General features: G+C 38.6%; 1 protein-coding gene across 2 annotated transcripts in view; it reads right to left on the bottom strand.

Moving 5' to 3' along the window:
* Positions 1-1,076: 1,076 nt before the first annotated feature.
* Positions 1,077-27,290, bottom strand: part of FZD6 (frizzled class receptor 6) — a 43,227-nt gene continuing 17,013 nt past the window's right edge. For both annotated transcript variants that reach the window (XM_039233851.1, XM_039233852.1), the window contains 5 exons: positions 15,139-15,335; positions 11,548-12,565; positions 10,490-10,638; positions 8,894-9,322; positions 1,077-2,556 (listed from right to left, as the gene is read on the bottom strand). In XM_039233851.1, the coding sequence (XP_039089782.1) occupies positions 2,388-2,556; positions 8,894-9,322; positions 10,490-10,638; positions 11,548-12,565; positions 15,139-15,335 (1,962 nt within the window). In that variant the 3' untranslated portion in view covers positions 1,077-2,387. The remainder of the gene's footprint in view (positions 2,557-8,893; positions 9,323-10,489; positions 10,639-11,547; positions 12,566-15,138; positions 15,336-27,290) is intronic.

Genomic DNA, 27,290 nt, shown 5'->3' with positions numbered 1-27,290 from the left:
TTACCAAAAATTGGTATTGTTAGGGTTTTTTCCCCAAGCATTCTAATAGGTGTGTAATGGGGTCTCATTATTTTTCCTTACTGATATAACTTATTTTGAGAGAAAGTGGGAGGGGCAGAGAGAATCCCAAGCAGGCTCTGCGCTGTCAGCGCAAACCGTGAGATCATGACCTGAGCTGAAATCAAGAGTCAGACGCTCAGCTGACCGAGCCACCCAGGTGCCTCTCCTTTCCGATGTTTTTAAGTTATACCAGATTAACAAATTCATGCCTGGTAATTCTGGGGTACCTCTAGATCTTTCTCTCTCCGCTGATGTTTGTGCCAATTCTTATTCACTTATTGTTTTTAGCACGCCTACTTACGTTTGATTACACAATGAACATTGTATTTGAAAAAGTAATTGTAGAGTACATAGAATGCCATTTCTTTCTCCAGACAAGATTCCCATTTGCTTCTGCCTGGTGCCTGTGGGGACTACTAATCAGGAACTACCTTATTCGAATTCCAGGGTAAGAGACTTTTCTAGTCCTCCCAAGTAACTTGAAGCAGGGCTGCTTTCCTTACACTTCACACTGACTTCTAGGAAACATCCTGTTGAGGTCACAATTCTAAATGTAGTGTGGTGTGCAGACCCTCTTTCCCTTGAACCCCAGCCCGCTGAGGCTGGTAATAACCATCTGATCTCTCAGTCACCATTTCCCAATCACTAAATGCTCCCCGGGCAAAGAGGTCGCAATTGTTGGGGTGGCAGTGTGAATCTCTTTCTTCTGCCACATCTTAGCCTGGCAGCTCCTATCTTACTCGCTTTTTAAAAAGGTTTTAAGCATGATACTGTTTTATTTCCCACTGCCAGGAGTGAAAGCAGGGTCCTGGGTTCCCTTTGCTTTTCCCCACCCCTCAGGTCTCACAGTGGCTTTAAAAAGTTCTGGTAAATATGGCTGTATAATATATACCCTGTCTTCTCCTCCAGTTAAAAAAAAAAAGCCTCTGAGTTATTTGTCATGGGGCTGCTGATCTGAAGAATTCTACCACTTTCAGGGTCAGGATCACTAGAAATAATCACACAATACTCCACAATCTCTTACACAAAGAAAATTTTATTGCTGGAAAGACCTACAATGTTTTTGTATACAACTTTCAAAAATGTGGAAAAGTAAATATTTACAGTTTCCATACAGTACATGATAATCTTTTTATGCTTTAATAGAATGCTAAATAGAAAGAAAAAGCCTTAAAAGCATCATAAAACCTTGTTTAAGGCCTAAACTTAACAAAAACAAAAATTAAGAAAAATCTTTAATATTTTAAAGTATGTTATATAAAATACATTTTATCAGGACTACATTTCCCCCCCATCTGATTGGCACTAATATTGCTAACACACTTTTAAATGTTCGGCAAAATCCTACTGAAGTACAGAAATGACATCTATATATTGTCAGAGAAAGATACTATACAAACTTTAGTTTTCTAAAAGTTAAACAGAAGTTAAAAGTATAAGCAACTGTAAATGGTCATAAAAATACAATCTTGAGTGGTCATAAAACATTATTTTTTTTAAAAGGAAATCAATTGCACTTGGCTTAAATTCTAAAGGAGTAACATTTCATCTACTAATCCTTCCAGACATGTGATCTAAAACTGTAGAAGGATCAGCGAGCAGCAGAATACCATCGAAGGCAGACACCCAGCACCTTACTCGAGTGGCACAGCAGATCCATGAAGTTCCTAGAACAAGAGCAGAAAACTACACAGGGAAGGTGGTGAGGTGGAATAAGTGGACTTTTAAAGATGAAATCTCATGACAACACGTTCTGGTGTGTCAAGTATCTTTTATATTGTAAAAGAATATTATTCCTCAATTTACTTAGAAACTCAGTGTAAAAGCTACCAAAGTAGTGCTAAAATATCGGAATAACATAAAAATATTTGAATAGCTTTTCCAGGATTTCTTAAAAAAGTTCAAATACATATAAACTTATTTTCAAATATATAAAAAAGATACAAAGATAAGTTTTAAATACTTCAGCAAAGAAATATCTTGATACCATATGATAAAGGTAAAATAGCAATATAGTACATCTTAAAATACTTTTAACAAGAGTAGAATCTTCATAAATAGAAAAGGAAGATTCCTCTAACTCCCTCCTCCCACACAACTTAAAAAAATATTAACCTGCACCTTTCCGCTTTCTGGGTACATTGCCATCATTAACCTCTGTGCGAAATAAATCCCCTAACTCTGGGAATCTCTGGTTTCCAGTGTTAACAGCAGGCCAGGGGGGAGCCGTCAGTGCAAACGACTAGAAGAGAGGTGGTGGTGAGACAGCATGCTGTCCACCCCAGTGTAACACGAATCCCCTTCTCAGCAACGGGATGACCTGTTTCTCACGTGTCGGAGTGGCCGCCAGCGCCCTGATCCTTTCTACCTCCTGAAGCTGCGTGAGCGAGCAGTGACGCGGAGCCTTGTTGGCTGCCTGGTCCTGAAGCCCCCGGGGCCTGCAGGCCGCTGCTCTGTCCCGGACCGGTTTCGGCGGCATCACTTTTCGGAGTCACTCTAGGTAAAAAGAGGAGAGTTGAGGTTTGTACAGATCAGAGCACAGCTGGGATGCCAGATGTCCTTATAGCTGCCATCCACTTTCCAGGAGTTTTGTTCCCAACCAGTGTCCACCTTTATCAGAGGACAGTTAACTACAACTCTTTATTTTTTTGTTTTGTTTTTTTTATTAGCAATACGTTATTTTTTAGAGCATATATTAATATATTTATAGTTTATTGTCAAGTTGGCTTCCGTATATCACCCAGCGATCATCCCAACAAGTGCCCTCCTCCAGGCCCGTCACTCCTTTCCTCTTCTCCTCCTCTCACCCACCCCCATCAACCCTCAGTTTGTTCTCAATATTTAAGAGTCTTTCTTGGTTTGCCTCCCTCCTTCTCCTTAACTATTTTTCTCCCCTTCTCCCCCACGGGCCTCTGTTAAGTTTCTCCTGTTTATGAGTGAACACATATGGTATCTGTCCTTCTCTGCCTTACTGACTTCACTTAGCATAACACCCTCCAGTTCCATCCACGTTGCTACACAGGCCAGATTTCATTGTTTCTCATTGCCATGTAGTGTTCCATGGTATAGATAAACCACATCTTCTTGATCCATTCGTCACTTCATAGACATTTAGGCTGTTTCCATGATTTGGCTATTGCTGACAGTGCTGCTATGAACATGGGGTACATGTACCCTATGCAGCAGCACTCCTGTATCCCTTAGGTCAATTCCTAGCAGTGCTATTGCTGGGTCATAGGGGAGTTCTATTGTTATTTTTTTGAGGAACCTCCACACTGTTTTCCAGAGGGGCTGCACCAGTTTACATTCCCACCAACAGTGTAGGAGGGTGCCCGTTTCTCCACATCCTCGCCACCATCTAGTCTCCTGATTTGTTCATTTCAGCCACTCTGACCGGCATGAGGTGGTATCTCAGTGTGGTTTTGATCTGCAAATGTCCCTGATGAGGAGGGACGCTGAGCATCATTTCATGTGTCTGTTGGCCATCTGGATGTCCTCTTGGGAGAAGAGTCTGTTCATGTCTTCACTGGATTGTTTGTTTTTTGAGTGGAGTTTGGTGAGTTCCTTATGGATTTTGGATACTGGCTCTTTCTCTGATATGTCATTTGCCACTATCTTTTCCCCATTTGATCGGTTGCCTATTAGTTCTGCTGACTGTTTCCTTTGCTGTGCAGAAGCTTTTTATCTTGATGAAGTCCCAATAGTTCATTTTTGCTCTTGATTCCCTTGCCTTTGAAGATGTGTCGAGTAAGAAATTGCTGCGGTTGAGATCAAGGAGGTTGTTTCCTGCTTTCTCTTCTAGGGTTTTGATGGTTTCCTGTCTCACCTTCAGGTCCTTCATCCATTTGGAGTTTATTTTTGTGTATGGTGTGAGGAAGTGATCTGGTTTCATTCTTCTGCATGTTGCTGTCCAGTTCTCCCAGCTCCATCTGTTAAAGAGGCTGTCTTCTAATTCCATTGGATACTTTTTCCTGCTTTGTCAAAGATTAGTTGGCCACATTTGTGGGTCTAGTTCTGAGTTCTCTAATCTATTCCATTGGGCTATGTGTCTGTTTTTGTGCAATATCCTACTGTCTTGATGATCACAGCTTTGTAGTCGAGGCTCAAGTCTGGGATGGTGATCCCTCCTGTTTAGGTATTCTTCATCAATATTATTTTGGCTATTCGGGGTCTTTTGTGTTTCCATACACATTTTAGGATTGTTTGTTCTAGCTTTGAGAAGAATGCTGGTGCAGTTTTGATTGGGATTGCATTGATTGTGTAGATTGCTTTGGGTGGTAATGACATTTTAACTATATCTAATCTTCCGACCCATGAGCATGGAATGTTTTTCCATTTCTTTGTGTCTTCTTCGATTTCCTTCATAAGTTTTCTGTAGTTCTCATCATGCAGATCTCCTATATCTTTGGTTAGGTTTATTCCTAGGTATTTTATGGTTTTTTTGTGTAGTTGTGAATGGGATCAGTTTCTTTATTTCTCTTTCTGTTGCTTCATTATTGGTGTATAAAAATGCAACCGATTTCTGTATGTTGATTTTGTATCCTGCAACATTGCTGAATTCTTGGATCAGTTCTAGTAGGCTCCTGGTGGAGTCGGTCAGGTTTTCTATGTAGAGTATCATGTTGTCTGCAAAAAGTGAAAGTTTGACTTCTTTGCCAACTCTGATGCCTTTTATTTCCTTTTGTTGTCTGACTGCTGATGCTAGGACTTCCAGCACTATGTTGAACAACAGTGGTGAGAGTGGACATCCCTGTCTTGTTCCTGATCTCAGGGGGAAAGCTCTCAGTTTCCTCCCATTGAGGAGGATGTTAGCTGTGGGCTTTTCATAAATGTCTTTTATGATGTTTAAGTAAGTTCCTTCTATCTCGACTTTCTCGAGGGACTTTATTAAGAAAGGATACTGTATTTTGTCAAATGCTTTTTCTGCATCTATTGACAGGATCATATGATTTTTATCTTTTCCTTTGTTAATGTGATGTACCACATGGATTGATTTGCGAACACTGAACCAGCCCTGTAACCCAGGAATGAATCCCACTTGATCATGGTGGATAATTCTTTTTATATGCTGTTGAATTAGATTTGCTAGGATCTTGTTGAGGATTTTTGCATCTATATTCATCAGGGATTCTGGCCTATAGTTGTTTTTTTTTTTTCCTGGGTCTCTGTCTGGCTTGGGTATCAAAGTGATGCTGGCATCATAGAATGAGTCCAGAAGTTTTTCTTCCATTTCTATTTTTTGGACTTGCTGGAGAAGAATGGGTATTAACTCTGATTTAAATGTCTGTTAGAATTCCCCAGGGAGGCCATCTGGCCCAGGGCTCTTATTTGTTGGGAGATTTTTGATAACTGATTCAATTTCTTCACTAGTTATGGATCTGTTCAGATTTTCTATCTCATTCCATTTGAATTTTGGAAGTGTGTATTTAGGAATATGCCATTTCTTCTACGTTGTCCAATTTGTCGGCATATTATTTTTCATAGTATTCCATGATAATTGCTTTTATTTCTGAGGGATTGGTTGTAAAAAAAAAAAAAAAATCCATTTTCTTTCGTGATTTTGTCTATTTTGGTGCTCTGTCTTTTGAGAAGCCCTGCTAGAGGTTTATCAGTTTTCCTTTTTTTCCCCAAAAACCAACTCTTGGTGTCATTGTTCTGTTCAACTGTTGTTTTTTTTATTCTATATTGTTTACTTCTGCCCTGATCTTTTATTATTTCTCTTCCTCTGCTGGTCTGCTTCTAGCTCCTTTAGGTGTGCTGTAGATTTTGTACTTGTGCTTTTCTAGTTTCTTGAAATAGGCCTGGATTGCAGTGTACTTTCCTCTTAGGATTGCCTTTGTTGCAGCCCAAAGAGTTTGGATTGTTGTATTTTCATTTTTTCCATATGTTTTAAAAATTCTTCTCTAATGCCTGGGTGGCCCATTCATTCTTTAATAGGGTGTTCTTTAACCTCCATGATTTTGGAGGTTTTCCAGACTTTTTCCTGTGGTTGATTTCAAGTTTAAATGCATTGTGATCTGAAAGTGTGCGTGGCATGATCTCAATTCTTTTATATTTATTGAGGGCCGCTTTATGACCCAGTATGTGATCTTTCTTGGAGAGTGTGCCACGTGCACGAGAAGAAAGTGAATTCCATGGCCTCAGGATGTAGATTTCTAAATATATCTGTCAGATCCATCTGGTCCAATGTGTCATTCAGGTCCATTGTTTCTTTAGTGATTTCCTGCTCGTTGGCCTATCCATTGTTGTAAGTGGAGTATTAAAGTCCCCTGCTCTTAGCACATTCTTGTCAATGAGATTGTTTCTGTGATTGTTTTATGTATTTGGGCACTCCCGTATTCAGTGTGTAGACATTTATAATTGTTAGCTCTTCCTGATGGATAGACCCTGTAATTATTATATAATGCCCTTCTTCATCCCTTGTTACTGCCTTAACTTTAAAGTCCAGTTTGTCCCATATAAGTATGGCTACTCCAGCTTTTTTTTGACTTCCAATAATATGATAGATATTTCTCCATCCCCTCATTTCCAATCTGAAGGTGTCCTCAGATCTAAAATCAGTCTCTTGTAGACAGCAAATTGATGGATCTTGTTTTTTTAATCCATTCTGATACCCTGTGTCTTTTGATTGGAGCATTTAGTCCATTTACGTTCAGTGTTACTATTGGAAAATGTGGGTTTAGAGTCCTTGTGTTCTCTGTAGGATTCATGCTTGTAGGGGTGTCTCTGGTACTTTGTGTTCCTTGCAACATTTCCCTCCTAGAGTCCCCCTTAGGATTTCTTGTAGGGCTGGTTTAGTGGTGATGAATTCCTTCAATTTTTGTTTGTTTGGGAAAACTTTTATCTCTCCTTCTATTCGGAGTGACAGGCTTGCTGAATAAAGGATTCTTGGCTGCATATCTTTTCTGTTCATCACATTGAAGGTTTCCTGCCATTCCTTTCTGGCCTGCCAAGTTTCAGTAGATAGGTCTGTTACTACCTTGATGTGTCTCTCTTTGTGTGTTAGGGCCCTTTTATCCCTAGCTGCTTTCAGAATTCTCTCTTTGTCCTTATATTTTGCCAGTTTCACTATGATGTGTCATGCCAAAGACAGATTCAAGTTATGTCTGAGGGAGCTCTCTGTGCCCCTTGGATTTCAATGTCTGTTTCCTTCCCCAGATTGGGGAAGTTCTTGGCTATAATTTGTTCAAGTACCCCTTCAGCCCCTTTTCTCATCTTCTTATTCTTCTGGAATTCCTAAGATAAGGATACTGTTTCATTTGATTGCATCACTCAGTTCTTCAATTCTCCTTTCGTGCTCCTGGATCAATTTATCTTTTTCTCAGCTTCCTCTTTTTCTATAATTGTGTCTTTTCACTCACCTATTGGCTTTTCTGCCTCTTCAATCCGTGCAGTGGCCACCTCCATTTTATTATGCACCTCATTTATAGCAGTTTTTAATTCATCATAACTGATTTTAAGGTCCACAATATTTGTTGCAGTAGCATCTCTGTCTTCTATGCCTTTTTCAAGCCCTGTGATCAATTTTATGACTATTGTCCTAAATTCTTCGTCAATTATGTTGCTTATATTGGTTTTCACCAATTCTTTAGCTGTCACTTCTTCCTGGATTTTCTTCTGAGGAGAGTTCTTCCGTTTCATCATTTTGGCTAGCTTTCTGTCTCCTGCCAGTTTTAAAAGCTTGTTATGTGCTCTGCCCCTGCTGCTCTATTACAGGAGGTTCATAGATTGTCCTTGGCTTGTGAGTTCAGAAAGTGTTCCTTAATGGAGTCCCTTGGTCTCTCTTGATGTGTCTTTGGTTATTTTATTTCCCTACCCGTAGTGATATGTGGGACTCCCCACTATGTGTACTTTGGTTTGTTTCTTGAGGTAGCCCTTTCTGGGTACTGATCCCATTTTTAAGAGATGACTTCACTCATTTAGAAAGGAGCTTATAAAACATATAAGCAGTGCAGTTGTTTATGTGTACTCGAACACCTCAAACCACAAATACTTCCTTTTCAAATACAAAATACACCAACTTCAGAAACTGCAGTAAGGACCACCCTTGCACGGGCTGAACATTCGCTATCGTGGGGAATACAACTAATGAGACAGGATCCTACCCTCCATTTATAAAATATTTTCTTTTTTCCTCACCATGGACAAGACGCTGTGTAATCCCAACACAAAGATGTTAACACAAAGATGAACTGGACCTCAGCTCTGCCTCAGAGGCATTTACAAATAGCATGGAGTTGTAAAGGCACAAGTCTAACTATAATCCAGTGGGCAAAAGCTGTCATAGGAACACAAGGGAGGTGCCTATGGTGTAGTTCGAGAGAGTGCGGTAAGACAGCCTGGAGACCTACAAGTACTTAGCTGTCAGCATTCTGGCGAATTCGATATTTACCTGTGTTTGGATCGCCTGTGACTGTTGGGAGAAATTCACTAAAGATAATGTCAACATCCTTTCGTGTCCAGAAAGGAAAAAAGAATCATCTTCAAATAAAATGACTTTGAGTACTATCATATAGTACTAATTAAATCTTAACAGCCTGTATTTCAGAAGGATCTTAAACATTTACCTAAATATACACAAAATCCTTAACAATTTACCACAGAAATGAATATTCCTAATTGAACAACATTCATGAAGGCTCTTTTCAAAGCTAAGAATTAAAATAGCAAACAGCACATTTCTAGGCCGGACCCAAACTTCTTAAACCCCAATTTCCTTGGATGAAGTGTATGAACACACCGTGTCCTTTCCTGATGTGCTAGGCTTTCATTAAAAAAAAATATGCAGTATTCAAAAATAGTACTGATTTAAGATAACAAAAGCAAAGCTCACCTTCCTTCACTCCTCGTACTTTCGGATACGCTGATCTTATCATTCCCATTGCTGGCCCGGCCTTTCTTGTCAGCCTGTTCCCCACAGAGTCTGGAGCTGGAGGCTGCCGGGGAGGCAGGCTCCCCACAGTCCTGTTCTCTTGATCTGGGTGTGCTCGCTCCATCTGCTCTCACCTCCCTCACTGATGTTTCTGGGGAGGTTTGTATTTCCGTTAGAGTTTCTTGTCCTAAGTAATCGTGGTCTGTGATTGCTACTGCAGAAGTGCCGTGGTTGGCCGTGTCACCTGTGCTGGTTCCCATGGACTTGGAAATGACCTTCAGCTTGTGTGAACTTGGTTTGTAGTGCTTCTTTTTGTGTTTAACTTTAGAATTGTGCTTCAGGAAGAACTCACATGACTCCTGTAGTACTCGCCGACTTTCACTGATTGGACTGTGAGAGAAACCAAGGAGGGGGTTTAGTTGGTAAATGTTAAGTGTCACATAATAGAAGCCAGAAAGCGTATCATAGCTTGTGCCAGAACACTTTAGTCGATCAAGTTAAAAATTCTAAGTGATTTATACTTGTAAAATCTGGTATTATAAATATTGTAAGATAGAAACAGACTGTTATGAAGTGAACTCTTCTGTGCCTACACTACTAGTTGCCTTTGTCAGCATAAATAGATTGTTAAGAAATTACATAGGCAAAATCAAAGGATGAGGACCAGGAAACTCAAAGCAGTATAAAGTAGGGGACTATCTGTGTATCACATATAAATAAATACATCAAATATAAAAGTAAACCAGAGGAGAAAGGACGAAGAATATAATCAATGGTTGTTGATAAATTTAATGATTTGCTTTCTAATAATAAAGCTAGCAGTTATGCTGAAGGGAGTGTGAATATATAAATACAGGATAGATATGTCATAACAGTAAATTAAAATTAAGGCCCATTAAATGCAATTCTTCAGACTCCAAAAACTTAGAAAGGATCTGTAGTTCTGAAAATTTTACCACAAAAAAAGCTTATTAATCAAACCAATGGGAAACAGTTTAAAAAACTCTAGTACACTGTTGACAGGAAAGAGTGTACAAGGCATATAACTAAAACTACTTATAAATGTAAGTCTAACCTGTTATACTATGTAAGTTTAAAATCTACCATCTTAAGTAAAGGAAATAAGTAACATTTTAAGGCAACACTGTGTGTAATAAAATTTAAAGGTTCTAAAAAATGCTCATACAATACATCTGAATCATACTTTATAGATTTCCTTACATATATTTGATCTCATTTAACCTTTTATCATTGATTTAAAAAAATTTAAATTTAAAATGCTACACCCAAAATAATGAATCCAGTGATAATGGTAGTAATATTAAATATAAACCAGGGAAAGAAAAGACATAGTTTACAAATCTTTCATATTTCAATAGGATACTACGGGACAAAGACTATTATGATGAATGCCAAAATAAAGTAGATCTCTCCACGAAAAAGATTTCCAATCTTGTAACAAAAGCTGATATAATGAAATGCCAGTACAATGATGACTTGAATAGTTCCTTGGTATTTGCTCTATTTAACACATCAGATAATTCAATAGGCTCTTACTCTCTCTTGCGATTTCGTTTAAAAAACCCAGCCCATTCCGTGCATGTCTTTTTGCTTCCAACCCAGAAGACAGCAGAGATGCCAACAATTAATGTCATCAGATATTTTATCATAAATAAAGCCAGTTCTGGTCGAGTTTCTGTTTTTGCCTACAAAAAAAAGTGAATAAAAATGTGACACATTTAAGGTGGAGAGCAGTCTGCCCAGTGAATGTAAAACTTGAACCAGAAATATAAATCTTCCATCTGCTTAGTATAAAACATTTGACATAGCATAATATAAGAAGCAGTGCTGCTGTAAGTATAATACATTCTTCACTAAAGTTCTGAATACAGAACTTTCATCTGGGTATCAAAAAAGGTAGCTAGAAAGGAAAAAACACCTAAATATATTTAGGAAGAATATCCTAAATTTTGGCTTGATTTCCTAGCATTTTCACCCTGTAACTATAGCAGCTTCTTCTAACTGCCAAAATATTTATCTACTTTATTATAATCTACCAAAAAATTACATTTAAAATCACTGAAACAACATTCTATTTTAGAGTCTGTATGCGTTGTTGATATTTGTTATAAAAATTTGGTTGGCTGGAGTGAAATAAGTATCCATACGATACAGTAAAATAAGTTCTGCTTTTGTAAGCATATACTAAAAAAATACAATAATACGATCAAATTAAATACACCCAAATAAGGTTCCCACCACTGAAGAATTAAAAACAACTCCCAAATCAGAAGTTACTTCTCTTTTCCCTGTGACAGACTCGATCTTCTGTTTCTGTTTCTCATTATTATGCATCTGCCTTTGCAACCAAATTTACTTTTTAGACAAGTAGCTCGAGGAGGCACTTTACTACTATAAACAAAGCCTAAACTGGAGGAAAGAACTCTTGAGACACTGACTCCAGTTTCAACCGATGCACAGGGAATCGTTCCCTCTGTCTATTGTATTTTCTTACCTGAAATCTAATGTCACGTTCATGGTTAGTTTGAGTGTGCTTCCAGGGAACATTCTCTACGTTAAAATTAAACAGTGAACTAATACAAATGTTCTTTTACCTGATAAGGACATGGGATGTGGTACTGACGACAGTGGTCAGAGACCCAGGTTATCTCCCAGGTCATCCTGTTCACTTGCTCATAGACATAACATCCGAGAAGTGTCACTAACGGCACAAGATACAGGCCACTAAAGACTCCGATTCGAATCATAAATTTCTTTAGTTTCTCTTGGTTCCGGCCATCATGTTGTATAACTTGTCGAACGTGGTTTAAGGAAATAATGCCAGCTAAAAGAAGAGACAGCCCCACAAACACACAAAAGCACAGTGGCAAGAGTACAAAGTAGCGAGAAGCATCCAGGTCATACAGGCCGACAAAGCAAACTCCTCTAATGTTGTCTCCTTCAACTTTGTTCATAGCAAGAAGCAGAACAGTCAGAAAGCCTGGTACTCCCCATGCGACAGCATGAAACCACACTGCTTTTTGTTCAATGGCTTCACAACTCCACTTTCTTCCTGCAGCCAGGAACCAAGTAATGGTAAGTATCACCCACCACACGGTGCCAGCCATTGTGAAAAAATACAAAAACATAAAAAGAACAGTGCAAGCCTTATTCTGAGAGCCTAGAACTACCGTGTCACCGAGCTCCAGCTTCTCATCGGCCTTATTGCAGGCCGTGCGATTGCCTAGCAAGAATCCTATGAAGTACATCAGAGATACGATGCTGTAACAGACAGAGTAGTAGATAATTGGTCTCTCTGGGTATCTGAATCTTTTAACATCAATTAAGAAAGTAAGGAATGTGAACAGAGTTGCACAAAGACAAAATATTGAAACTATTCCGATAAAACTTTTTGCGAACTCTAGCTCATCACTTTTAAAATACATATTAGGGCACGGAGGTGCACACTGGTCAATTCCCAGAAACTTATAGCCTTGTCCCCCAGAAGTCTTAAGATGCCTGGGACACCAAAATCCAATGTCTCTTTGGACTTGCTCGGTTTTCTTCTGAGGACCAAGAAACTGTGTGTGTGGATCAAAAGTTACAGGAGCAGTCTCATCACAGTATTGCAATCTGTAAAAAGTATAAAAATTAAATGTAGAAAGTCAACATTTTTACTGATTGACTATTTTAATGCTATGCTTTCCACCTAAGAAATATTTCCTTATGCATTCATAATTAACAGGAAGACACACAACCTGAACAGATTATAGATTAGAGCTTTGAAGTTAACTAAAACTTGTGGTTGTTAGGCCCCAATGCACTCACATATATTTAATACAAGGCATGTGAACATTAAAATTCCCTTACTCAAAAAAACAGGAATTTTTATTTTTTAAACTTTCTTTTAAAGTAAGCTCTACACCCAAGGTCAGGCTTGAACTCACAACCCCAAGATCAAGAGCTGCATTCTCCACCTCTGAGCCAGGCAGGTGCCCCTAATTAGTAATTTTTAAGTAGTTTCTGCTTCTAAGCCTAAATATTTAAGAAAGAATTTATCCTAAAAAACAAATAATTTATCTTAATTAGCAGCCTCTAGACAGAAGAGTGCTTGGGCGCCTGGGTAGCTCAGTCGGTTAAGTGTCCAACTCTGGATGTTGGCTCAGGTCATGATGTGACGATTTGTGAGTTTGAGCCCCACCCCAACCCCATCAGGCTCTGCACAGACAGCATGGAGCGTGCTGGGGATTCTCTCTCTCCCTCCCTCTCCGACCCTTCCCTGCTTGTGTGCCCTTTCTCTTGTGTGCTGGCTTGTCTGTGTTCAGCATTTGGAGTAGAAGTCTTGGGGAAGGTCCCTTGTTTCCTAGTGCCTACAGTCAAAGTAGGGCAGCCACAGGACTAAGAGCATGGCAGCTAAACCTGCCTGAAACGAGCCCCTACTGGTTCCAGGGCTGACAGCACAGAGTTCACTCACTTCACTATTTTGTTTCAGTTTGACTGGTTTTTGTTTTTTTTTTTAACTGAGTTATAGCTGACATACAATATTAGGAGTTTCAGATGTACAACACAGTGATTCGACATTTGTAATACACTGAGAAATGGTCACCGCAATGAGTCTAGTTACCATCTGTCACCTTACAAAGTTAACATGTCATTGACTATATTCCCCACGCCGTACATTCTATCGGTACCATGACATATTATTTATTTTATAACTGGAAGTTTGTACTACTGGTCTCCCTTGTTTATGGGCAGACCAGAGTGATACACAAGTATATTTCTATTTTGTGTAAAACTTAATCACTTGGTTGAGTTTCTACACACCAGTATTAATTTGGAGGATCTATATGATTTAAAAATTAGTGGGAGTTTTTAACAAGAAAACATTTTATGTATTTTATTTTACTTTTATTTTTTAAAAGATTTTATTTTTAAGTAAAGCTTGAATCCACAACCCCAAGATCAAGAGTTGCCCACTCCACTGGCTGAGCCAGCAGGCACCCCAACAAGAAAACATTTAAAATACTCTTTAGATAAAAGTAGAAAATAGTAACATGTATGCCCATAAAAAGAGCACATATATCTACCAGCATTTTCAAACCTTACTATTATGTCAATTTTGCTTTATATCTTTTAAAATAAAGCAATGTAACATTAGAGATCAGTTGGGACCCCTTTTTCTCTATTCTCTCTCCCCAGAAATACTCAATACCACAAGTTCAGTTTTCATTCTCTTTATGCATTTAAAAAGATTTTTACTATGTTATTTTCTAACCATAATGTTATGTAGTATTATTTGGCAGGTTTTGAATTTTATATAAAAGACATCATGCTGTATATTATCATACCTTAGCATCCTTTTTTTTTACTTAACACCGTAATTTTTTGATTTATCTGTGTTTACAGATGTGGATCAACCATTAATTTTGTCAACTGTATGGTGGTACTCTAATGAGTAAGTATACCACAACTTACTAATCATTTTCTATAATGGACTTTCACTTTTTCCCTTTTTAAAAAAAATTAGGAATAATGTGGTAATCAATATTCTTGTGTATGATTCCTTGTTTGTGTAAAAGTTTCTATAGAAGGGGACCGCCTACTGTGTAAGGTATGAGGATCCTCAACTTATTATCAACTGTTCTTAAAAACAATTATGCATCTACCAGAAGTATATGACTTCCACAAATGTTCTATATTTTATTCTACAGATAAAGAAACAAAAATGCAGACATAGCTTCCTTCCCAGCTTTATCATGTGAAGTCTCATTATATCAGAATATTTCAAATTACAATCGTCAAATGTCTATAAAATAGGAGACAAAAGTAATTAATGAAGGTCAATGTGCAGAAAGATCACTGAATTGATAGTAAGCTCATTTCCTCTCAGTCTGGGTCAAAGGCACCATTACATGTTCTCATAGAACTGTGTACTTCTCCTCTGTTGTATCTAGCATGGTTATAATTTTACATTTATTATTGTAATTATTTGATTACTATATGTTCCTCCCACCCCACTCTATGTTCCCACTGCAAGTCTGTTTCTGCTCACCATTGTGTCCAAAACACTTATCACCCACAGTGGCTGGCATATAAAGCGTGTAATAAACATTTTTGAAATAATGAAAGCCTGTCACAAACATTCTGGAAAACTAACACCAACATTAAAATATCATTGGTAGCTTTCAGTTGAAAACATAATTTACCTGTCACATTCAAGTTCTTCAGGCCATCGGATACCAAAAGTGTCAATTAACTTTTTGCAATCAGAATATACTTTCTCACAAGATTTACGACAAGGTGGAACCACACGAATTTGTTCTGTGCAGGTTGGTACAAAAGCTTTGCAAAGGAAAGTTTCAACGTTTGGTGAACATTCCAAATTTGCAAGAGGAAGAAAAAGCTATTAGGAAAAACAAGATAAGGTTAGAAATCATTTTAATATCAAGTGAATGGAATTCATTTACTGTTTAAAGTATATACTTTTTCACTCATACTCCAGAAGAATCTCTGCCTCAGTCTCAATACAGTACAACTTTCTCACATTTATCTATTTATTTTAAAGTAATCTTTATGCCCAATATGGGGTTCAAATTCACGACCTGAGATCAAGAGTCACATGCTCTACCAACTGAGCTTGCCAGGCGCCCCTCCATATGATCAAATTTTAAGAAGATAATTTCAGTTAGTCTATGAGACTTATGAATCCCACACAATGGATTATTTTATTCAGCTATACATTTTTCATGATGACATGCCAAGCCAAAACAAATCAAAAGCATGAGTTTACTGCTACATGAATAAACTATACAAATACTCAATTTATAAGTGTATGCTGAATACCCTAACAGTGTACTGAGCCCTCTAGAGAATGAAGGAGTGTTTGGGGCAGAGCATGAAAAAGGCGTGAGGATCACAAGGATGTGTACATGAGGGCAAGGAGCTCGGAGTGGCCAGAAGAGGTCAAAGAGGTGGCATTAAGGGCAGAGTAGAGGGTGAGGCTGGAGGGGACACTGGGCCTGACCCTGGAGGGCACGAATGGCACATGCTACATTGAAAATCCAGGCATGAAATCCGATTGGAGAGTTTTAAGCAGGGGTTATCTCTGGAGTCTGAGAGCTGAGTTGGAATGCTAGTCCCTCACTTACTGTCTGTGTAACTGTCAAATTATGTAACTCTTCTGTGCCTTAGTTTCTTCACCTGTAAAATGGCAATAATAATAGTATCTGTCATGTAAGCTTGTTAGGAGTCCTGAGTTAATAAATATTAAGCACTTCAAACAGTGTCCGGCATATAGCGAGCACTCAATAAACATTAGATACTGTGAAGATTACACTTTATCAAAGTGCAGACGCGTTCTGGATAAACCAGGCACATTAACCACATATGTTTGCCTCCTTTCTCTCCTCATGGTTCCTCACTAAAATTATAACGAAGAATAAAAGGTTCTAACCCATTAGTAAGTGCACGGGAGAGACTACATTAATATACCTGACTTTTTCAAAGAATAAAAACAAAACAAAAAAGCCCCAACCTTTCCAAGACAGAAAGCTAGAGGAGTGAAAAGTGATTTAATGGGATCCGGGGTGGACTATGAAGTAGGAGTGCAGGGACTCAGATGACAATGAGTGGATGCACCCTAAAGAATCTGGGAGTCTCAGTTCTTTGGAGTACCAAGTAGCACAAAAGGCTGATACTGCAGGAATGTTTACTCGTCATTTTCTCTCCATGCCATCCCAACTCCAACTCCTACCCAAGCAGCCAGAAAACGACTTCATTCTACCAGGGTTGTTTCCAGGAGAAATGGAACTAGAGATGTTCTGACTTGGAGTATCAGGCACAAGGTGAAAAGAGGGGGGCTGAATACCTACAGAAACACTGAGTCCTCACCTTCTTGTTCCTGTTCTGTTCAGGCACATACCCACCATCCCCATTCTCTGAAAAGACTCCACAGTTTTGAAGAGCTGTACATACGGACAATGAAAAAGCCACTCAACTTTGAGCTCACCCTACTATGAAGCCCTCCAGTAGCAAGTCCCATTCATGCACACGGACCTTTTGAGTGTCCCATGCAAATACACCTGGGCAGCCAAGGACCATCAGGCATTGGAAGAAAGCCTCCCACATCACAGACAGAGCAAACCAAGCAAGCGGATAATAGAATGTTTGGAGGAAAGAGAGATTATGCAGGGAACAGAGGAAAATAAAATATAAAGCAAAAACCTTAGTATCTTAAGTGAGAAGTTTTTATATCCATTTAAAAGGAATAGCATGCTGTGGAAAACTGAAATAAGAGAGCTCAAATTAAAAAAACAACAACAAAGCAACCTCTACAGAAGGATTAGAACTTAAGCTGAGGGAACAGATGGACAATCGGAGAGAAAATCTTCCCAATCAGAGGATCAGTCCAAGTGTCCAGCACATTACTACAGGAGTTCTATAAAGAACAATGGGAATGGGGGAGTGTAGATGATAATCAAAGAATATAAGACCATTTCTCAGAATAGAAGGGTACTAGCTCCCAAACTGAAAAAGCTGGCATCACACTGCAATCTTACTACTAAAACTTTAGTCAATTAATTTTCTTTTAGAGATTTCTCTTTCTCCTCTTTCAACACCCCACTTCCAAACCTATGCTACAGTGCTTATCCTATTACACAAACTTGTTCTATTATCTCCCACCATAAACACAACACAACCGAAAGAATATCTTTTCTTGACTCCACATCCCAATCCCCACCTAGCCATTATTTCATTTTTCTGTTCTCCTTTATATAAAAACTCCTCAAAATAATTGTCTTTACTTTCTTCCTCCAATTCTGTTCTTCTCATCCCCTTGAGCCCTCTCTCCAATCATCCTCATACTTAAGTGAAACTATTTGTCAGAGCCACCAATAAACTCCATGTTGTCAAATCCAATAGTCAATTCTGAGTCTTCGTCCTACTCAACTCTCAACATTCTACACAGTGGACCCTGCCCTCCTCCTGAGATACTTTACTCAACTGGCTTCTAGAATACGAATTCTCCTGGATTTCTACCTATCTTGCTGCTGTTCTTTTTCTGATCTTCTTCCATTTCCCAATTCTAAATAGTGAAGTGCTCCAGAGCTCAGTCCTCAGAGCTCTATCTTACCTATACCCACTCCCTAGGGAAAACTCATCCTGAGCCATGGTGTTCATTACCAAATATGCATGAAGGATTGCCAAAGTTATCTCCAGCACCATTGCTCCTGTGGACCCTTGACTTGATGGCCGTCTGCCTCCTCAAGAATTCCACTCAGCTGTCAATCTGCATCTCAAACCCAACATGTCCAAAACATAACTCAACCCCACTGCACCCAATCCCCCAAACAATCCCTGTCTTTCCTGCCTCAGTAAGGTGGTGCCACCATTCACCAAGTTGCTCTGGCCAAGAATCTAACGATTTATCCTACTCCTTTCTTTCACCCCATATCTAATCCAGCAGCAAATCCTGTTGGTTCTCCCTGCAAGATCTATTTCAAATCTGACCATTTCTCACTATTACTAAGTTACTATGTCTAAGCCACTATATCTCACACCTAGGCTACTGAAATATTTTCCTAAGGGTCTCACTAAGCATTCTTGCAAATCTAACAGTCAATTTCCATTCAGATCCACACTCCCACCAATGTGATTCTTTAAAATGTTAAGTTTGTCCTTATTCAAAAGACTATTAGAATAAATTCCAGAATCTTTACCAAGTCCTATGAGGCCTTAAATTTCATGGGACTCTGTGGAGGAAGAGTGGTCTAGGTGAAGAGAACAGCAAATATAAATTTGTACCCTGGTTCCTAGCTATAAATCCACTTTCCTACCACTCTGCCTCATTTCATACCACTCTTTCTCTTATTCACTCCACTGCCACCAAATTAGCCCTTTGCTTCTCATCGTTCCATGTATATTTCTGCTTAAGAATCTTTATATTTGCTGTTCCCTTCACTTAGAACATTCTTCTTCCACAGAGTCCCATGACTTGTGTCCTCATTCATTTGATTCTCTGCATAACTGTCACCTCAGAGCAGCATTCCCTGCCTACCCTTTGTGAAAAACTTATCCTGCCACTCTCTGTTCCATTCTTGTTTTGTATTTATTTGTAGTCCTTATCACTATCTGACATTTCACTAAATACTAGTTTATTTCTTAACTTCTGCCTTCACCACTAACCACCAGCCATGAGGAGAAGGGGTTTTGTCTATTTCTTTCACGGCGATATCCCGAGTGCCTAGAACAGTGTGTGTATGTGTGTGTGTAATGATTTCTCTATAAATATTTGTTAAATAAACTGGAGCAATGAATGAACATGGCATGTCAATAAAAAATTTCAGAGCATAAAAAAAAAGCAATCATAAAAGTTTCCAGATAGAAAAGAACAAGCTACATAAAAAAGATTTAAATTTTGAATATCTAATAACATCAGATACAAGGAGACAGTGCAAAATTAATTTTAATATTCTGAAACAATATTACTTTTAACCTAGAATTCTATACCCAACAGAACATTTAGGTGAGAGTAAAATAATGACCTTTTGGGTCCTATAAGGGGGAAAAAAAGTTTACTTTCAAGTATCCCCTTTTAGGAAGCAACAAGAGGATGTACTATTCCTAAAACCAGAAAGGGAAATGACACAGGACTCAGAAATTGGTCCAGCATTGGAGAAGGGCAAGAGGAAGCCTTAGCATGATAGCTGTATATCTAGTCCAGAAAGCTATCTGTGCATATTGATGGGACAGCCAGCTGAAGGAGGAACGTCTCCAAGGGAATAGGAATGGGGTACTGGAAATGACAGATTATAGGATATATTGAGCATCTGGAAAAATTGCTGTGAGATGTCTAAAGTCTGTTGGGATATCTGAAAAAATTAGCTACAGGTACAGAGAAAACAAAATGGGGAAAAATGCATTTGCTGCATTAACCAAGAGGGAAGGTATTAAAGAAATAGATGAAATCAATGCATCTGACTCAGAAATGTACAATATTTAATGTTCCTAGTAATGCTAGAACTGATGACTGATTTAACCAAAAATTGTATTAGAAGGTTGAAAGGAGAAGTAAAAATGGTAGAGTAAGATAAAGATATTATCAACTACCAAATGGGAAAGAATAAACAGATACTGCCTGGAGTTCTAAATGGATGAATCAATAAGTAACAGACGAAGAGGGGCACCTGGGTGGCTCAGTCGGTTGACTATCTGACTCTTGATTTTAGCTCAGGTCATGATCTCCCTGTTTGTGAGGCCAAGCCCCACATCAGGCTCTGCGCTGACAGCAGAGTCTGTTTGGGAGTCTCCCTCTCCCTCTCTGTCCCTCCTCCACTCATGCTCACTCTCTCATTCTCTCTCTCTCTCAAAATAAATAAATAAACTTAAAAAAATAACAGACTAAGCATATTAGAACATGGCCTGTGTATAAGAAAAGGCCCCTTAAAGAGCTCAAAGCTGTCTTTGAGGAGGAGGACTGTGATGGGGATAGACAAGAGTGGGCAGGAACTGCAGTTTTTCTGTTAAAAGCCTTTAATACTGAGGGTTTTCTTCTAGCTTTGTCTAGGTATATTCACATATGATAAATTGAACATGTATAAAGTATATATATTCCTTGATGGATTTTGAAACCATTATCACAACCAAGGAAATAAATATATCCATCATCATGAAAAGTTTCCTTTTGTTCCTTGTAATCGCTCCCTCCTATCTCGCCTCTCACCCTCCAACAACCTCTCCTAGCAAACACTGATACGCTTTCTGTCATTATAAAGTGGCATTTTCTAGGATTTTATATAAATAGTATCATATAGCATATCTATTTTTTGTCTGGGTTCTTTCACTTGGCATCATTATTTTGAGATTCATCCATGTTCTGTGTGTCAATAGTTCATTCTTTCTCATTGCTAAGTAGTATTCCATTGTGTGGTTACACATACATTGTTTATCCATTCATCTGCATGGACAGTTTGAAGTGCCCATGGGACATGTGAGTGTGGATATCTACTAGTAGGTAGTGAAATAAATAGAGCTCTGCAGGTGAGAGACTTTAGGTAAGGGATGTAGATTTGGAAGCCATCATTGTAAAAATAGTAATTGAAATATGTGAATGAAATTACCCAAAGATAACATGTAGAGTAAGAGAGGATGAAAATTTGGATTTAAGAGAAATGCACTAAATTTATATATTATATTAACATCCTCCTCTTCTCCAAATGCCATTGAAATGAGAAAAAAGGGTTAAGGACAAAACAGAACATCTGTAACTATACCAAAAAAAAAAAAAAAGCAGAGGAAGGTCTATCAATGAACTACAGACATCTGGAGACATTTCTGAAAGATAAAAAGCAATGCAGGTGGAGCATCTGGGAAGGTGGAGTAGGTGCACCGGAAGCTCACCTCGGCCCACAGATAATGCTCATACCAGTGTAAATGACCCAGAAAACAACCCAGAGACTGGCAGAACAGAACGCCACAACTAAAGGTAGAGAAGAGGCCACACTGAAGAGGGTAGGGCAGGCAGAGACATGGTCAGAGCTAACCAAACCCTGGTGGTCCCTGGGAAGGAAGGAGCCAGGGAGGTGGAGAAGGGAGGCAAAGAGACTATCACACAGGGGAACCTGCTTGAGGAATATGAATCCTGGCTTTGAATATCCTGGAATATGAATTTGGCTTTGAAAATGAGAGGTGCTGAATTTCAGGACTTCTCATCACAACCAGTGGGACTTAAAGTCTGGAATTTAAACAATCAGCAGGCTGGGTTCTGGAGGAGCCAGCTGAGTCCCCACCCTTAAAGAGACAGCACTACAAAAGCCTGTGGAGATACAGCATTTATCTGTAAATAATACAGCAGACTGGGGCCCACAGGAGGGTTATTTACTGATTTCAGAGTGTGTCCCCAAGAGACAGAGATCACTGGGAGACTCCCCCAAAAACAAAGGAGGTGGAAGACACCATTTCCCATTCCTGCCCCCCAGCATAAACACATGGCCACCTTCGGGAACCAGCCCGGTGTCAGATACTCACTACCTAACTTCCTTGCACTACCACCCTCCCACTTAGGGGATCTGCCTCTTCCAGCCATGCCTGCCTCAGTCCCAGCACTGAGGGTCCCTTCCCCTAGAAGACCGATGGTACTTTGCCAACACCTATCTCCCAACCCCACACTTTGTAAAGCCTCAATCCTCCAGTAGTGCTGGGCCCCACATAAGAGCAGCACACCTCGTCAAAACTGTGGGCCCTAACCCAGTGGTCACACCAGCTACACCCTGTATTGGCAGAAGGTCTCCTCTGCCAACACAAACCCTGTCCACACTGTGGGAGGCCCTGCCCCCTCCAAATAGCTCTTTTTTGGAGCCTATTCAAAGTGGAGCCATAAGCCTGGAAGTATGTAAGCACCACTCCAAAGTGACTCCTGCCCTCGGATGAGGGCAAAATAGCCAAACACACCTGGCAGAAAGTCCCAACAGTGGGCTGGGGGCAAACAGTTGGTCTGACTGCAGTCCCCACCAACCAATAAAAGCTTCTCTGGGGACAAAACAGGGAAAGTATCCTTCAGTTTGGGGTCACTGAATCTTGGACAAACACCTGGTCTGACTAAATTCAAGCTCACGGCAGCCCCAGACTGGCCCACTAACAACACAGGCCCACTAACCAACAACAGGCCCACAACAGGCAAACAGAGACACTGCAGAAGACTGGACTAAAGGCAAAGTGGCTAACATACAACAGTAGGGTGCACACAACACACCTAGGAGATACCCCGGAAGCACCAGATTCTGGTGAACAGGGGACACTGCGCTGCAGGGCACTATAGGCCCTCTTCTTCATAAGGCCATTACCTTCAAAACCAGAAGAGGTAGCTGACTTTCCTAACACACAGCAACAGACAGACAAAATGAAGACAGAGGAATATGTACCAAATAAAAGAACAAAACCACACCAACAGACCTAAGTGAAACAGAGATGAGTAATAAGTCTGCTAAAGAATTTAAAGTAACGATCATAAAGATACTCACTGGATTTGAGTAAAGAGTGGAGGACATCGGTGAGACTCTTAACAAAGAGATAAAAAAAGAACCAAACATGAAGAACACAGTAAATAAAATTAAAAATACACTAGAGGGAATAAATAGCAGGCTATTTAGCAGGGGAAGCAGAAAAATGAATTAGCAACCTGGAGGACAGAAAAACGGAAGGTAATCAAGCTAAGCAGATGAGACGGAAAAAAATTACACAAAATGAATACATATTTAGGGAATTTAGCAACTTCATCAGGCATAGTAACTTTCTCATTATAGGGATTCCAGAAGAGAGAAAAAGGGAGCAGAAAATTTATTTGAAGAAATAGTAGCTGAAAACTTCCCTAATCTGGGGGAAAAAAACAGATATTCAGATCCAGGAAGCACAGAAATTTCACAATGAAATCTACCCTAGGAGCTCCATACCAAGACACATAGTAATTAAAAAGGCAAAACGTAGTGATAAAAAATTTTAAAAGCATCAAGAGAAAAGAACATAGTTACACACAAGAGGAAACTGTATAAGGCTATCATCAGCAGACTTTTCAGTGGAAAATTTGCAAGCCAGAAGACAGTGACATGATATATTCAATGTACTGAAAGAGAAAAAAAAACTGCAACCAAGAATAATCTATCCAGCAAGTCTATCATTCAGAATAGAAGGAGAGTTTCCAAGACAACAAAAGTGAAAGAAGTTCATGACCACTGCACAACAAGAAGCGGTAAAGGGGACTCTGAGTAGAAAGGAAAAGACCATACATAAGAGTAAGAAAAGTAAGGGTGCCTGGGTGGCTCAGTTAGGTGAGCGTCCAACTCCGGCTCAGGTCATGATCTCGCAGCTCATGAGTTCAAGTCCCATGTCAGGTTCTGTGCTGACAGCTCAGAGCCTGGAGCCTGCTTCAGATTCTTTGTCTCCCTCTCTCTCTCTCTCTCTGCCCCTCCCCTGCTCACTCTCTCTCAAAAATAATTAAAAACATTTAAAAATTTTTCAAAGTAAGAAAAGGAGGAAGCACGAAAACAAAATTATATATATATCTGTAAAAATCAGTCAAGAGACTCACAAACTGAAAGAATGTAAAGTATGACACCATATACCTAAAACACAATTGGGAAGAGTTATAAAGATTGGGTTCAAACTTAAGAAACCATCAATTTAATATATACTGAAATATACACAAGATATTATATACATCCGTAATGGTAACCATAAGTCAAAAACCAATTATAGATATACAAAAAAATAAAGAAAAGGAATCCAAGTGTATCACTAAAGAAAGCCAGCAAACCATGAGAGAAGAGAGCAGGAAAGGAAAGGAACTGAGAACTATAAAAACAACCACAAAACAGTAACAAAATAGCAATAAGAACATATCTATCAATAATTACTTTGAATATAAATGGACTAAACACTACAGAATAGGGGCACCTGGGTGGCTCAGTCAGTTAAGCGTCTGTCTTCAGCTCAGGTCATGATCTCACAGTCCATGAATTTGAGCCTCGCGTCAGGCTCTGTGCTGAAAGCTCAGAGCCTGAAGCCTGCTTCAGATTCTGTGTCTCCTTCTCTCTCTGTCCCTCTCCTGTTCATGCTCTCTCTAAAATAAACAAACATTAAAAAAATTTAAAAAGACACACACAGAGTAATGGTATGAATAAAAAAAACAAGACCCATCTATATACTGCCTACAAGAGACTTGTTTCTGACCTCTGGATACAGATTGAAAGTGAAGGGATGGAAAAGCTTTTATCATACAAATAGATATGAAAAGAAAGTTGGGGTATAACAGTACTTATATTGGACAAAATAGACTTTGAAACAAAGACTGTAACAAGAGACAACGAAGGATACTTTATCATCATAAGGAGGACAGTCTAACAAGAAGATATAATAACTGTTGAGTATTTATATACCCAACATGAAAGCATTCAAATACATAAAAGAGTAAATAACAAACATAAAGGAACTGATAGTAATACAGTAATGGTAAGGAACTTTAGCATCCCACTTACATCAATGGACAGATCACCCAAACAGAAAAATCAGTAAGGACACTGTGGCTTTGAATGACACATGGGATCAGACGGACTTAACATATAGTCAGAACATTCCTTCCTAAAACAGCAGAATACACAATCTTTTCAAGTGCACATGGAATACTCTCCAGAATAGATCACATATTAGGCCTCAAAATAAGTTTCAACAAATTAAAAAAGACCAAAGTCATATGATGTATCTTATCTGACCATAATGCTATGACACTAGAAACCAACCACAAGAAAAAATGTGGAAAAAACACATACACGCTGATGTTAAATAATACGCTACTAAACAATGAATTCAAAGAAGAAAATAAAAAAATTACACAGACAGAATTGAAAATACAATGGTCCAATATCCTTGACATTGCAGCAAAAGCAGTTCTGAGAGGGAAGTTTATAGTAATACAGGCCTACATGAAGAAGGAAAATCTCAAATAAACAACTTAACCTTAGATCTAAAGGAGCTAGAAAAAGAACAAACAAAACCCAAAACCAGCAGAAGGATGAAAATAATAAAGATTAAAGCAGAAATAGATGATAAAGAAATTTAAAAAACCAACAGAACAGATCAGTGGAATCAGGAGCTGGTTCTTTATCAACCAAACTCTCATAAAAAGAGAGAGGACTCAAATGACAAAATCAGAAATGAAAGAGGAGAAATAACAACCAACACCAGAGAAATACAAAGGACTGTAAGAGACTATTATGAAAAATTATATGCCAACAATTTGGACAACCTAGGAGAAATGGACAAATTCCTAGAAACACAAAACCTCCCAAAACTGAATCAGGAAGAAATAGAAAATTTGAACAGACTAATTACCAGTAATGAAATTGAATCAATAATCAAAAAACTCCCAAAAAACAAAAGTCCAGGACCAGACGGGTTCACAGGTAAATTCTACCAAACATTTAAAGAAGAATTAATACCTACTTTTCCCAAACTTTTTCAAAAAAACAGAAAAGGAAGGAACACCTACAAATTCATTCTGTGAGGCCAGAATTACCCTGATGCCAAAACCAGATAAAGACACCACAAAAAGAGAGTACAGGCCAATATTTCTGATGAACATAGATGCAAAAGTCCTCAACAAAATATTAGCAAATAAAATCCAACAATGCATTAAAAAGATCATTTACCACGATGGTGGGATTTATTTCTGGGATGCAAGGGTGGTTCAATATTTGCAGATCAATCAACGTGATATATCACATCAATAAGATAAAGGATACAAATTACTTGATCATTGTAACAGATGCAGAAAAAGCACTTGACAAAGTACAACATCCATTCATGATGAAAACCCTCAACAAAGTAGGTTTAGAAGAAACCTACCTCAACACAATAAAGGCCTTTTATCAAAAACTCAAAGCTAACATCATACTCAATGAGGAAAAACTGACCAATTTTCCTCTAAGGTCAGGAACAAGACAAGGATGTCCACTCTCACCACTTCTATTCAACATAGTACTGCAAGTCCTAGCCACAGCAATCAGACAACACAGAGAAATAAAAGGCATTAAAACTGGTAAGGAAGAAGTAAAATTTTCACTCGTTGCAGATGACATGATGTTATATATAGAAAATCCTAAAGCCTCCACTAAGAAACTACTAGAACTTATAAATGAATTCAGTAAGGTTGCAAGATACAAAATCAATGTACAGAAATCTGTTATATTTCTACACACTATTAATAAAGCAGCGAAAGAAAAGTCAGGAAAACAATCCCATTTACAATTTCACCAAAAATAATAAATACATAGGAATAAACTTAACCAAAGAGGGGAAAGACCTATACTCTGAAAACTGTAAAACACTGATGAAAGACACTGAAGATGACACAAACAAAAAGACATTCCATGTTCATGGATTGGAAGGACAAGAATTATTAAAATATCTATACTACTCAAAGCAATCTACATATTTAATGCAATCTCTATGAAAATACCAACAATATTTTTCACAGAACTAAAACAAACAATCCTAAAATTTGTGTAGAACCACAGAAGACCTTGAACAGCTAAAGCAATCTTGAAAAAAGAAAAACAAAACTAGAGGTATCACAATTCTGGACTTCAAGTTATATTACAAACATGTAGTAATCAAAACAGTATGGGATTGTCACAAAAACAGACACATAAGTCATTGGAACAGAAAGCCCAGGAAAAAAACCCTATAATTATATAGTCAGTCTTTGACAAAGGAGGCAAGAATATATAATAATGAAAAAGTCTCTTTAACAAATGGTGTTGGGAAAACTGGACAGCTACATGCAAAAGAATAAAACTGAACCACTTTC

The sequence above is a fragment of the Hyaena hyaena genome, unplaced genomic scaffold, assembly GCF_003009895.1.
Source record: "Hyaena hyaena isolate Hyena2069 unplaced genomic scaffold, ASM300989v1 scaffold_79, whole genome shotgun sequence".
Classification (NCBI taxonomy): Eukaryota; Metazoa; Chordata; class Mammalia; order Carnivora; family Hyaenidae; genus Hyaena; species Hyaena hyaena.
This window is presented reverse-complemented; position numbering and strand designations above follow the sequence as displayed.